The following is a 14,577-nucleotide window of genomic DNA, read 5'->3' as shown; positions in this document are numbered from 1 at the left end:
GAGAAGCATGGAAAGACATAAATGAACTGATGCAGAGTAAACAGATTACCCGCCAAAAACCAAAACAATGTACTGATGACTTTGACAGAGTAAAAGGAAAGAGCAACAACAAAGCAGTTGAAGCCATAGGCTGTGAAACTCTTAAAACCCAAAGGAGTTACTGCTCTGCAGAAGCAGTGAGCCACGGGTATGGAACACTGTATAAAACAGCCTTTTTAGTTTTCATTGTTTAGTTGATTAGTTTTGCTGAATTTTTTCCCTTCCTGGTTTTTTTTTTTTTTTACTTATTCATTTTGTCTATTGTGGAAGGAGGAAAACAGTAGGAAATATAGTTGAAGCAAAAAAATAGGTCAATAAGAAATTATTTTTCAAAAGAAATAGAGCCATTTTTAACAAGGGGTCAGGTTAAGGAAGAGATGATGAGTTTCATTTTGGACATTAAATATGAAATGCTGGCAGGACATCTGTGTTGATACAAGCGTTTGGAATACAGGATTAGAGCTCGGGGGAGGTCGGATATAAATCTGAGGATCACCTACATTCAGGTAATAATTGGGAGTGGTAGATCACCAGTGGAGAGGTTACAAAGGAGAAGAGAAACAAGGACCAAAAACGTAGCTTTAGGGGGCCCTGGTGTGGAGGCACTCACAAACAAGGATCATTGTGGTTTCTAGCCAATTAATTTGCTTTGTCTTGTATCTATAGGTTGTAAATTGGAATCCATATTCCTGAATGTTGAAGCTGTGAACACGCACAGAGACAGACCTGAGGTAGGAGTGGGCCCCATTATCAGTTAATAATTATCAATTGTTGCCTGAGTGCCTGAGACTATGTTAGGAGCTAAAGTTACAGATTCAAAACTGAAGACAGTCCCTACCCTCTAGGAGCTTACATTCTGCATTCTCAGTGGTAAACCCTTGGTTTTCCTCAGGGTCTCTGCCCGTTTCTGACCCATAAGTTGATCCATCGGTCAGGACTGGCAGAATGTAGAAGGACAGTTTCCAGTCAGTGTCAGGACACCCTGACACACCAGTGCCCAGCTGGAGCCAGGATGATAGTAACAGCTAATGTTTGTGTAGTGCATACTCTGTGCAGTTATTATCTCATGATCCTCACAACAGCCCTGGGAGGAGGCGCTGTTATTATTATCCTTATTTTACAGATGAGGAAACTGAAGCAAAAAGCATTTAAGTGACTTGTCTGGGGTCACATAGCTAGCAAGTGTCTGAGGTGGGATCTGAGCACAGTTCTACCTGAGTTCTGGCCACAGCCAGAGCTGAGGAATGTTTTGGTTGGTGGAAAGGGTTAAATGAGATCAGACTGGACACTCAGCTAGCTCTTAGAGCTGATTTTCAGCATTTATCTGCTTGGCATCAGGAAACTGGCTCCAGGTTCCTGGGAGTTCTAGGAGTCCGTTCTAATTTCTTAGAGAGAGGATTCTTCAGGCACATCAACCCTGACCTGGATAGTGGCAGAGAGTAGCCATGAGACACAAGTGAAAAGACGATTTAGGCAGAAAAGTAGTCTGTGTATGCTTTGTTTTCAAAATGACCCCATGAGGTCGCTCACATCCTGTCATCTGTGATAGGTGGCATGCACAGATTCAGCTGCCTCGAAACTCAGGAGCAGGCTAAATTCTCCTTCCCCTTTGACCCCTGCCCCTCTTCCCACTTACCTTTGTTCCTCTGACCTGGCCTGCTGCTGCCCCTACAGTCATGCCCATTGGTTTGGTGTTCCTAAAGCCCTTGGTAGTTAGGGAGTAGACCAGGTGCTGAAGAGATTGGTCAGGTGCTTCAGGTGCTGCAGAGAAACATGGCGCAGCTCATGCTGGCAATGAAAAAGGGGCCACTCCATAAGATCTGCTGTCAGGGATTTCATTTGCAGCACGGTGGAAAAGGGAGAGCCAGGTATTCACTGTGGTCTATGCACTGCCTGGACACTGGCCTCATCTCTTGTTTACATAATGACCAGGAATGCTTATTGTTTCCTATGCGTGGTCCCTTAGAATGTGAGGGGGAAGGAGATGCAGACCATGTAGGAAGAGAGCAGGACCAAGGTGAGAACTAAGTAGAATAAGAGGACCTGAAGTTCACTGTCCACTTAGGATCCAGCTATTGTTCATGTAAGCCTTTAAACTTTAATTTGTATCTCTGAACTCTCCCACCTGGATAGCCCTTCTTGGTTCCTCTGCAGTTATGCATAATGCAAATTCCTTGAAAATCACAAGAGATTTGGTGCACATTGCAAGGACTCTGCCTTCTAGACCCATAGCTGGGCAGGGGAGGATAATGCCCAGCTGGAAGTATTGAATGCTAGTGTCATTGAAACAATGCTGGTTGCCCAGCTAACCCTGGAGCCTAGGAACATGGGTCCAGCACCACCAGCCCCAGGGACGAAAGGATGGATCCAGCGACCCTCGAATCTCTGAGGAGGGAATTCCTACTCAGGTGCTGGGGCTTGCTTCGGAAGCTTTCCTTATGGACTGCTTGGGAAAGCTCCTAGGACTTGTTTGCAAAGGCACAGAGCATCTTCCAGATAATTCTCCATACCTGAACAGAAATACAGAGAGAAGCTGGGTATGGAACTGCATGGAGAAACCCTCCATCCTGAATTAAGTGGCCCCATGGGCATCTGGTCTGCTAAAAGCCAAGAAATGTTCATCCTGCTTACTCCTTTCTGAAAGTAGAGCTGGGTACCAGTAGTTATAAGGATGTGGTCAGGTGATATCAGACCCAGAAGCACTATCTAGACAAGACTGGTATATTTTGTTTAACATTGCCTACATGTCTCCCCTCACCTCCCAGAAAGCTATCACCATGTAACAAAGAATATTTTTAAAGAAAAAGATAAAGAAGAAAAAATCAGCCAAGCCAAGCAATACATCAAAAAAGTCAGAAAATACAAGCTCTGTTCCATGTCCAAGGACCTTCTGTCTCTGCCAAGGAGTGGGAGGGGGTATCTTCTCATATCTCCTCCCTGGGCCATGCTTGTTTGTCATTCTGCAGCATTCTCTTTCAGTTGTTATATAGTTGTGCTTATTTTGCTCAATCTACTACCTCAGACCAGAGGACTGGATGGTTCTCATTGGTCCGGATGCTGTGTCTTGGGGACAAGCTAGGGATGAGCATCAGGCTGGTGTCACTGTCAACCCAGGGGACAGTTTGGGGCTGGGCAGTCCTTCCCATGCTTGGATGACCTGTAACTGAGTAGTGATAAGTCATAATTAATATTTGTGAAGTGATTTAAGCTTTGCAAAGGGCTTCATCCTTATCACGGTATCTTATTTGAGCTTCCTAACAGGCTGGGAGGTAGATACTATAGGTATTATTTATCTTCATTTTTCCAGTGACAAAAAGATGCCACACCAGAGAGACCAAGAGACTTGCCCGTACTAACATGACTCATAGGTTTCTGAGCTGGAATTGGAACCTTGACTGACTCCAAGTCCAGCGCTCTAACCACTACATCCCACTGCCTTTATCAAGTCTTTCTGATGCTGGGATCAGACTTCACCCAGGGGACATGCTGGAGCCGAATAGTTTTTCTGATGCCAGAGTTCTGGATTGCTAGCAGGAAAAAAAGAACAATTTTCTGAAAGTAGTTTAAAAAAAAAAAAAGCACCTTACATATCCACCCACTTTCAGTTTGAGGCTGTATCAAGGTTTCCTAATCCCCTGAATCTGTGATAGATAGGGTGCACTCAACTCAGGTCTCCATGTATTCTTATCTATTGCCCTGAAATAGCTGTGAATGGTGGGTCTTCCTCTGGACTGAGGATTGTCACTGGGGATCATATTCTGGCATCCCCCTTATAGCAAGGTTTAAAGAAAAATGCATGCTTATGTGGGTGTGGCCAGTAGAAGAATTCATTACACCCTGAAGCTACTGGGTCTCTCTAGGTCCTTTTGGGGAGATAGAATCAGAATTTTGCTTTAGAGGAAGTAGATTTATATGTAGCATCAGCAGGGTCATTGTAATGGAGAAAGAAACCCTCTCTGAGGAAGTTCAGGCCAGAACTATGAACCACCACATAGCAGGCTGAGGAGGCAGACTCTTCTCACTTGGGGCCCTCTAGGCTTCAGCTTTTTCCATTGCAGTTCTACTGAGGGCCTTCCACAAGTTAGGAATTGGTCCCATGGGATCCCAGAGGTGAGAAGGATCTCAGAAACCATCTAGACCAAAAGCCTGTGAGCTTGTTTTAAAAATATTTTGATAACTATTTCAGTAGATTGGTTTTCTTTGTAAACTTGTATGTTTTATTTTATGCATTTAAAAACATTATTCTCAGAAGGAGCATAGGTTTCAGCAGACACTGCCAGAGGGGCCCATGACACAAAAAAGTTTAAGGATCCATGCTCTAAACCAATCCATACTTGAGCAGAAATACTGTCACAGCATCCCAAGTAGGTGGTTGTCCATCCTTTGCTTGAAGACCTTCAGTAAGGAGAAGCTCACTGTGTTTTTAGGTTCTTTTAAAATTTAATTTTGTCAATGAACACAAATTGCATTTTTCTAGCCACTATCCTCCATTGGAAGAGAGGGAGAGAGAGAGAAAAACAAAACCCTTGTAACAAATATGCATAAGCAAGTAAGATGAATTCTCATGTTGGTCATGTCCAAAAAGTGTGTGTTTCAGACATGCTTCCTCCTCCGTCCTTCAGAATCATGGCAAGCCATTGGGTTGATGAAAACACTGAAACTGTCTCTTCCTCTCCAACTTCTCCTCTTTGCTTCTTCTTCTGCTCTCTGAGGCTAATTTAAGCACAATAACTTGAACCTCATTCCCATAGGACAGTCCTTCAGATATCTGAAAACAGCCATCATGTTTCTTTTTCCTTGCTCTCCCCTGAGAAGTCTCTTCTCCAGACTAAAAATCCCTTTCCTTCAACTTATCCTTGTATAGCTGTGGTCTCCAGCCCTCTCACCAATCCTACTTGCCAATATGGTGCTTGAAAAAGGACACAACACTCCAGATACCAGCTGGCTATGTTAGAGTACAACAAAACCAGCACTTCTCAGGTTCTGGATACCATGCTTGTTTTCCTCTAACCTAAGATCACATTAGCTTTTTTGACTTCCATGTCAAACTAATTCAGCTTGCAGTCCACTAAAAACTCCAGATCTTTTTCACACAATTTGTTGCCTGGCTAGGCCTCCCCATCTTGGAAGTTGACTTTTTGAAGCTGGAGAATGGCTTTCTCAGAAGATGGGTGAAGGCAGTAGTATAGGATTCTCTGTTTTCTCTCAAGGAATCTAAATTAGCTTGATAAGAAGAATGCAGCTGTGTCCTACCCCTATTTGAACAAGGACCCTTTACATCATTGCCCTAATACGATAACTGAGACAATTCACTCCCAGATTCCCCTTTCTAGCTACAAGTACAACTGGAGCCCAAGCATGAGACTGTTGTCAGGGCAGTCCTGTGTATGGGCAACGCCTTGTAACAGCAATGTTACCAGCAGCTGCTGTGTAAGACCAATACCACCAGCAATACAGAAAGGCTGCTAGCACAGGTTCTTTGATCTGCTTTTCTAAGGAAAGCAAGTTTAAGGGGTTTACAATCTCACTTCAATTAAACATACATATATCACTCACTTAGTTCAGAGGAAAAAGTTAGCACCCTGAACCTCAGAGGAAACAAACAGAAATTACAAGCAGAAATTATATAAACAGAGCAAATAACACAAATCAGCAGACAGGGCTTCTAACCGTCTGTCCATAGCAATACATACATAGTTACCAGAGAGAGAAGCACAGACATCTGAGTTTTCAAAGCCAGGGCAGAGTCTCGTTTGGCCAAAGCACACAGTCTTCCATTGAGTGAGCCCCTTGAAGCAAAATGCTAACCTCAGAGTACATATACACTTTTCAGGGTCAGAGGGCATCACACCCATGTGACTCAAATGTCACAAACGTGGCTTAGGCTTTATTGTGACTTAAGCAGGTCATCAAAGACTCTTGATTAATCAAAGGCACTCGATTACCTTAGTACTGAGAAGAACTCCAAAAAAGAGCAAAACAAAAAGTCCTACTTTGCTTGCTATTACATACCTCTGTATCACCAGCACTTAGCACAGTGCATGGCCCATAATATGTGCTTAACAGAAATGCTTGCTGACTGTCTCTGCCTCTGTCCCTTCCCATCTTCAACAATCAGGCTGTACAAGATTGTTGTGACACAAGCCTTTGTGTGGGGAGAGGTGCTTCTGGTTCCTCTTGGGTCCCTGAGACGGCCGATTTCTTCACATATCCCTTCACTGAGCAGCTACTGCATGACCACTTCTGTGTTTGGCTATGTCAAGGGCAGCTGGAGAGAAGGAACCAGCTCCAAAACTGGGATCAGTTTCCAAATTGGGGAAAGAAACTCTAGGTCAAAAGTCAAATTTAGAACAGAAATTTAGGAATCTTGGAAGTCGGCTGTCTCAAGAACATAAGCAAAGCTTTTCCTAATTAGAGCAGATCTGATGGCTTATAGGTAGAATTGGAGAACAGATGGGACTTTTTATCCGTTCTGTTTGCATTGCTCTTCAGATTTAGCAGTTGCTACGTAAATCACTGCCCACTCCTTTGGGGACTCCAGAAGTGTAGGGTCTTTTCAGACCTCTCCCTTGGAGAGGAAGTCAACCTGTGGGAGGGATGGCGAGACCCAGGACACTGAAGCTCGGCACATAGTCTCATTTTGAGATTTGGGGAAGTCCTTTCATCCTCAGCTAGAGAAAACCAGTGCTATGGACAGAAATCTTCACTAGTGTGTTGGCTCCAGGGAAGATGTACAGGCAGTGAACCAGGGATATTGTCTTAACTTTCAGGGATTTGAAATATCTGAGGTAAAATCACTAGAGGTGTGAGTGCCTGCAAAATTAAAGTCAACCCCACCCTCAGCTTATTTTTTGTGGGTGGATGGGGCGGAGAGGGAAACAAAGATTCTGTGGGAAAAGTGAGTGGTTTTTTTCCCTAAAATGTTCCACATTTCCCTTCCTACAACAGACAGTCGTAAAGATGACCATCTCTAAAGATCACAAACACTTAAAATTAATACTGGAAATGACTTTTCTGGAAAAACTGCCTATTGTAAATTCCGGGTTTCAGTTGTGTAGACAGGACTCTGTGTTTGAGAAAGTAGCTTTTTGGTGTCAGAGTAACTGTTCCCGTTGCATGATAAGTGTTCTCCTGTATTTTGTTATGCAGAATGTAGACATTTCAAGACCTCCAGAGGAAGCCCTTGTCACCGTCCCTGCTCACCAGTGAACCTGTGTCCTCATCAGTCATCAAACCTGTGGTGCAGTTTTCATTATTCTTCATAAACTCAATCATTCTAGTCACCTTTAAATCAACTCAGTCAGTTGTTTTCAAGAGACTTTTCCCCCGAGGGGCTCGGCTCCAAAGGAGCTTCCCCAGAGTTAGGCAGGCCCCTGTTCTGCGTTAATCATTAGAGTTAATCTACTGACTCATCTTCTCCAGAGTTTTCTAATCATCTAATCTTCCCACTCCCATGTTTGGACTCTAATGTGCAGTAGCAGACAGACCTGTCCAAAGTATTAAACTCTGCCACTGTGAAACCTCGCGTCCTCTGTAGGACTGACTTGAATGTTAGCAAATTCCCTGGGTTGACTGCCCTAGGGGAGAGCCAGTGCCATTTCCTTAGACTGCCTTGTCTGCTGAGCTGTTGAACTGGTACAGTTTGCTGATTGGCAAAATTCCCAAGCACATCCCCCTAATATCTCCTGGGGAGGGGCTGGGACCAGCGGGCATGTACACCTTGTTGCCAGCAAAGAGCCTTCCCCTGGTGGTGTTTGCCTTAAGCAGCATCTTTCCGTTGAGCACCCTCACTTTGGAGGGATCCAGATCTCCTTTCCCTTTTAAACACTTGAAATTACCAGCAGCTTCCTAACGCAGGAGCTGTCAGTAGCCAGACTCATCTTCCACCTCCAGTTGCATGGCTAAACACTGTACTCCATTCTGTGACCAGATTCACCCACTACTGATTTGTATACACACTGAAATCCCAAACAGTGAAGTGACAGCTGTCATCGTTCCCTCCTCGACTATACGCATACCAAATTTCATATAGCAAAGTACCAGCCATAATGAGCCTTTGCCAGGTGTTCACACACTGAAATTCCCCAAGGGGTATGTGGTTCTAGTCACCTCTTGCTGATTTTGTATCCACTCTGAAATTTGTAAAGGGGCTGATGGCCCCCTGTGGATCGTACACACACTGGAGTTCTCATAGGGAGGCAGCAGCTATCATCACCCTGAGTCAGCCGTGCACACAGAAATTCTTGTGATTTTATATACAGTGCTGAGATTACCATGGAAGGCTGACAGCCGTAGTTCCCACTTCCTGAGTGTAATCACAAGCTGTAATTCACACAGGAAGGTAGATGGTGACTATAGTCCCTTGCTAACTCTACTCAAACTAAAATGCCTAGGAGGAGAAAGAGATGTGGATGTGACTAGCGTCAGAAAAATTTCTCTGGCCCCCTTAAAGTCTTTGGCTGAAGTATGTTGACATCTTCCCTGTGGATCAGGTTTGTGGCTTGAGTCCTTTCTGAGAGATGGGGATACCAGGGCTGGGACCAGAAGGTCCCAAGCACTTTATGGAAGGGTCATGGCTGTCTTTTATGTGTCTATAGAAGCTTAACAAAAATAATCCCTCACTATTGGCCAATGCTTTCCCATACATTCTCTTCTTAGAGCATCACAGTACCTTGTGAGGTTAGCAAGGAAGGCATTATTCCTGTTTGACAGGTGAGGAAACTGAGGCCTTAGATGAAAATGACTTATGTAAAGTCATACCAGGAGTTCATGGGGGACCCTGAACTTGAACCCAGGTCTCTTGACTCCTAACACAGAATACTTGAAAATTTTTATATGGATATTTCTGCTTTACTGAAGCTTTGTAGAGAAATGAATCCAGACACTCCCTTGGCATTGGGAATAAATTAGTCAAATAATTAAAGCCAGGTTCATTGCCTCCTGCTCAGCATTTGGTGTTTCCATGGCTAAGAGATTTTTGAGGTTTGATTTTTGGCTCTTCAGCTATCCTGAGAAACTACACACATAGGTTATTAATAGGAAAGGAAACTCTACAAGTGGTTGTCAAGGGAGAGGGAACAGTAACCCTACAACTGTATGTCCGGGCCTGATTGGCCTTTGGTAGTTGATCCTTTGACTCCTCTGGTCTCATGTAGGACCCACAGGATGACTCAGAGGAGAGTGTCTTCCAGAAATCACTATCCTTCCAGACACCTGCTGACCTGTGACATTTAAGATTCTTAGGAACCAGCCAGTACCTCTGCCCTGGGCCAGAACCTTTTCCCTTAGAAAACCTTCCTGGTATCCTGGACCCTATAGACTCATTGGTGACTACTGGCCCCCAGCAACCTGTGGTACATGGCTCCATCACTGGCCACTGGTATGGGTCACACATGGGCCTGTCAGTGACTACTGTTGTCCTGGGTCATAGAGCTATCCTGAATAGGTATGAGTTCCCTGCAGCAAGACCAAATTGCTGCTTCTTTGTGGCTATTGTGGCCTTGGTCTATGCATGCCTTCCTTGTTTTCCTGTAGCCGTATGTGCCTGTTCTCAGGGGCATTAGCATGCAATTGGCCTTGGTTTTAGACTGGAAAGAGCTGGAGTCTGAGGCCAGAGAGGGGTCAAGAGGGAGCTCCGGGAAACCTGGGTTGAGTTCCCACCTGCCAGGAGGGGAAAGTGCTTTTCTGCCTGAGCAAGGACCCCTTCCAGGACAGCCTGTCTCACAAGGCCATGTTTCAACTGAAAACCACTGAGAAAAAAAAATCCCCACTTTCTGTTCACTCTGCATTTTAGCCTGTAGTACCTGAACTACACACACCTTCACAGGAGGCCTTTCCTGTTTTGTTTTGTTTTGTTTTGTTTTTCTCAAACCTAATTGTATTGTGTCTTGTTCCCATGGTGCATGCACTGTTTCAGACTTTTAATTGCAATAAATGCTCTTTGGAATTCAGTGTGTCCTGGAAAACTTCTTGCTTCATTTGTGCGGAACACCAGGCTCAGCCTCAGGATGGGGAGGAGGGGGCACTCCCCCATTTCCCACACTGCCTGAGTTGAGGTCATCTGAGCAATTCCTACCCAGTGTGCTGATCCAAGTCTGGGAGAGCCTTGATTTTGTTCTTCTTTCTCCATCTCTGGCTGGAAAAATGAATTTATTGCTGGTATAAATGTGGCAGGCACCTGCAACATATCCTGTAGCTGTCCCAGGGAAGGAGACTTAGTTGTATGGTCATGACTGTACCTTATCAGGGTGTCATGGATCTGACTACCTATTTCATCTAGGTGTGACAAGGTGAGGAGGAGTAGCCAGTGACTTGTACCTCACTGAAATGTGATAGGGAGAGTTGTATGGGCCTGATCATACTAAATTGGGGTGTATCAGCCCCCTGAGAAGAGATGACCCTATAATGCTTGCTGGATGAAGTGGGAAGAGTCTTGCTATTTTGGTTGAGATGAGGAACCCCAAGAGGAGTGGAAACATCCCAGAGAGTCAAGTAGGGTGGGCATGGGGTGGACAGGATTCCTGTGTACTCTTAGGCTTTGATACATAACTCTTAGGTCCTTGCTGAATGTGGGATGGGATGGCTGCCTGGAAGAGGAACTACAACATTAAAGGCTGGAGGAAGACTTGTTTGAAATCTATCATATGCCTGGTCCTCAGAATCATGAAATAGGAGGGACCCAGACAAGCCATCAGATCCAGACCTTTGCCTTTAGTCATGCATTATCCATTCCCTTCCTGGCAAACTGATTGAAAACATGGATCATAGAGCTGGAGGGAACCTTGGGAGTCACCCAGACCAACTTCCCTGTCTATAAATGAGAAAACCAAGACTCAAAGGTAGAGGTCTCAATCTCCCTATCACTCATTTCAAGGTTGTCCTCTGAACCCCGTTCTATCAAGAAGCAGGAGGTGGGTGCTATGTGTATTGATGATAGTCACCAGGCCTTCCAATGTTAATGTTCCTGGGTTAGGAAGTCTGCCAGTATTCTCAGCTACAATGTGCTGTTTTCTCCTCTATCTCCTTTCTAGCACATGGGGCTGGGTCCCAAGTATAGCTGATTCAGGAGGGGGTGGGGTGGGGAGTCTCAACTGAGGACTATAGGTCCCCCACTCCTCTCTGGTTCTGAAAAAAGCTCAAGTTCCCTTCCCAGCTCTACCATATAACCCCAACTCCTTCAAGCTTTCCCCCAGAATATACACTGTCACCTGAAAGGCTCCCCGAAGGAAACCATGCCCAAGTTTGAGGAATGTTCCTTGCAAGAACAGAGAAGGTGGGCTGTGATGGGTATGGTAAAGTAGAGACAAACAGCTTCTGCCGAAAACAGATGTACAAAGAAAGGGTTCTTGGGTTGCCCCTGCCTGTCCTAGGTTTCCTCCAAGAAACCAATCAACAAATCAAACAAATAGAAGTTGGTGGACCTCTGCTCCTGAATCAGTCCTTTATCTTCCAAAGAGGGCCTAGTCAGCAACAGCAGAAAGCCCTATCTCCTGAACCTAGCTCCCCAATGTGATCCCAGGGCCACTTAGAGAAACCACGACTGGCAAGGTTGAATCCTTGTCTCTTATGTCCCAGGAGAGCCATGGACGCTCAGAAACCTTTTTCCTTTGGTTCAGAGGGGCCTTTGAAAAGAATCAATCAACAAGCATTTACTGTCTGCCAGACACCATACTAAGTGCCGAGATGGCTATGACTCCTTTTCTCCTGGACAATGTGGGGGCTTCCTATGGTGGGATTGAACATCAGACTTTAGGAGGCTTTGGTGTATGAGACTGGGCGTGCCAGAGAGAAGTCACCTTCTTAACCTTCATTTGAACCTCACCTCATCAGACTGCCTAAAACTCATTTCCTATTCCAAGTGATACCTGCTTTCCTGTTTTGGATAAGGCTAAACTAAGAGGAAGGGGGAGTGAGTCGGTGGCATTAATCCTGTCAAGACGGCAGGAAGGTGGGGCAGCTAGGTGGCAAAGTGGACAGAGCACCAGCCCTGTAGTCAGAAGGACCTGAGTTCAAATCCCAGACATTTGACACTAGCTGTGTGACCCTGGGCAAGTCAGCCCCAGTTGCCTCAGCCCCCCACCCCTAAAAAAAGACTCCAGAAAGGATCTCACCCCTGAACCTCTTTCTTCTCCCTCTGCCTTTCCCCCAGCCTCCCTACCTCTGAACCACCTACTCCATATCCAAGACTTCCCAGGATTTAGGGTAGCCCATGTTGCCCCACCCTCATTTCTTAGGGTTAAGGGTCCTCTGAAACACAACAGATATCCCCAAAGGTCAGTTGGCCTTAGGCCACTGAAGAGTGGGCAGTGGCTCTCAGCCCAGCCACTGACAGTCTCCTGCAGCCGTAGACTAAAGGAGGTGGCTGGGTGGGTAGGGAGGAGCAAAGGAAAAGTCCAGTGGGGCCCTAATGGTCCTTTGTCTGTGTTTGCAGAATGTGGACATTCACCGCTCCCGGGAGGAGGCCTTGAGGACCGTTCCAAAACACCTGTAGCCTGGCTTAGGGAGGCTTGGGCCCAGAAGAGGCCTACCTAACCCCAGCCCACCACACACTCCTTGCCTTCTGCTCCCCTGCCAGCCCTTGGGTAGAGCTGTCTGTACCCTCAGACCAGATGGTGTGTTCAAGGGTCCAGCTGCAAGCATGCTTCAAGTACCCCCTGTGGAAGGATGTTGAGAGAAGGACAGCTTGTGACTATATAAACTGACCCCTCCTCTTTCTGTGATATTTTCAACACATCTCTTACTCTAAAATGCTGCTTGAAAATAGATGTTCCTGTTGACCTCTGCTCTAATCTTTATGGGCAGTTGTGTGTCTAATGTTTCCCAACTTGATGGGGCAGAAATGGATGTTTTGAGGTAGGTTCAGCAAATTCATTTTTTGTGTCCCTTATGAAGCACCTTCCTGCCCACAGGAGACCAGGACTGGAGAGCAGATGTATCTCCAGTACCCAGAGAGCATAACTTCCCCAGAGACTGTGTCCTGTGGTCTATGGAGATAGGGATGAGTCTTGGGATGGGTCTCTGATGCAAGTGTTCCAAGGTCGCAGAGGCAACACCACTGGCTTTTGGTCTTGAGTTGGTGAATCCAAAAGTGGAGATGGGAGGGGAAGAGTTGGTGGTGATAGGGTTGGAAGGGGGAGAAAAAGCACTAGAAACTGAGCTTGGGTTATCAGTGAGCCTAGGTTCTTGAGTTTTTTGGGTGATTGGATCTTGGCGGAAAATTTATAAATCTGAGCCATAGCATAATCAGTGTTGATTGAGTGGCATTGAAATCCATATCCAGAACGACAGTTTTCCTCCTAGTCCTCTTGGCCATTCAAGGCTCCTTTCAGCAGCCCAATTCCGGACCATTTGTTGGGGGCAAAAATCTACAACCAGAGCCAAGAAGATGCTCCAGAGTCACCAAGAGAAAAAAATAACCTGCAGGTCCCTTAAGTTCCTTCAGCTTCTCTGTTCTCCAAATCTGACCAGCCATGTCATGAAAGATAAGAACCACAAGCCAAGGCAGCTCTAGGGTCAGAACTGAAGAAAGTTCCTTTTGGACCTGCCAAGGACCAGGTTGGGCAATCCTAAAACTTCTGTTTTTCCTCCTGGTTACTGAATCATCTGGGTTCTGGACTCCTGACTTTTCCAACGAATGAGACAAGCCAGGCTCTTGGAGCAAAGATGGACTCTTAGAGCAAAGTTATTCCTCCGGGGAAGATCCAGGGCTTTAGAGCAAAACAAGGGAGTCAGGAGAGTCAGGTTTTCTTGGTAGAGCTAGACCATCAAAGTACAACTGGGCTATTGGCCAGGGCAGAGCCTTCAAACCACAATTCAGCCAAGCCACTGGGTTGTGAACAGACAGAGGAAAGAGGTGGGGGCAGCAGAAAATAGAAGAGGGCAAGTCAGACAAAATGTTTCACTAGAAGTTATTCAGCCCACAGGGATTCACTGATTACCATTTCTGCCTTCCTCCCCCTGTGTCAAAAAAGAAACAAATATAAATGGTTCCTTCCCTGTCCTTCAGGGAGACATACAAAATAGCCATAGTTAAAGGAAAGGAAGAACTGAGAGGTAGAACTCTGAGGAGCTCTGGAGAGCATGAAGTTGGCGGGGGGGGGGGGGACGGGACTATGAAAATAGGGTCCAGATGAGTGTTGGTCCCATCCGATTCTAGGTAGTGTCTGAAGACCTTGGGAAAGTCATATTCTTTCTACCAGCCTTGGTCTCTTCTTCTATGAAATGAAAGGATTGGTCTGGAACCCATCTTGAGCCTTGCCCTGACTGGAAGCCATTAATTTGGACCATGTTCAGAGGGGATTGAGCAGAATGGTGGGTGGCTTGGAGGAGCAGTTGAAAGAACTGGGAAAGAGAAGCCTTGGAAGTTAGAGGGGACATATGACAGCCCTTCAGATATTCAAAGAGTTCTCTGTTGAGTGGGAAAGGTATTTCACTGCTTGTCCCAGAGGGAAAAACAGAGTGTTGGGCCAAAGTTGCAAGGAGCCAAATTAAGACTTGATGAAAGGAAAACCTTCCTAACATGGAGAATGATCCTCAAAT

At 45.7% G+C, this 14,577-nt stretch overlaps 1 protein-coding gene across 5 annotated transcripts in view; it reads left to right on the top strand.

The window, feature by feature from the left end:
* Positions 1–14,115, top strand: part of PFKFB4 (6-phosphofructo-2-kinase/fructose-2,6-biphosphatase 4) — a 79,778-nt gene extending 65,663 nt beyond the window's left edge. For 2 of the 5 annotated variants that reach the window (XM_036738412.1, XM_036738409.1), the window contains exons 13-14: positions 706–770; positions 4,904–5,298. In XM_036738412.1, coding sequence (XP_036594307.1) covers positions 706–770; positions 4,904–4,993 — 155 coding nt within the window. In that variant the 3' untranslated portion in view covers positions 4,994–5,298. Of the gene's footprint in view, positions 1–705; positions 771–4,903; positions 5,299–7,188; positions 9,990–12,469 lie in introns of those variants that run through there. The other 3 variants (XM_036738410.1, XM_036738411.1, XM_036738413.1) reach the window with 3 other exon arrangements.
* Positions 14,116–14,577: the final 462 nt, after the last annotated feature.

The sequence above is a fragment of the Trichosurus vulpecula genome, chromosome 9 (genome assembly GCF_011100635.1).
Source record: "Trichosurus vulpecula isolate mTriVul1 chromosome 9, mTriVul1.pri, whole genome shotgun sequence".
Classification (NCBI taxonomy): domain Eukaryota; kingdom Metazoa; phylum Chordata; class Mammalia; order Diprotodontia; family Phalangeridae; genus Trichosurus; species Trichosurus vulpecula.
Note: the sequence above shows the minus strand (reverse complement) of the source record. Positions and strands in the feature narration are given on the sequence as shown.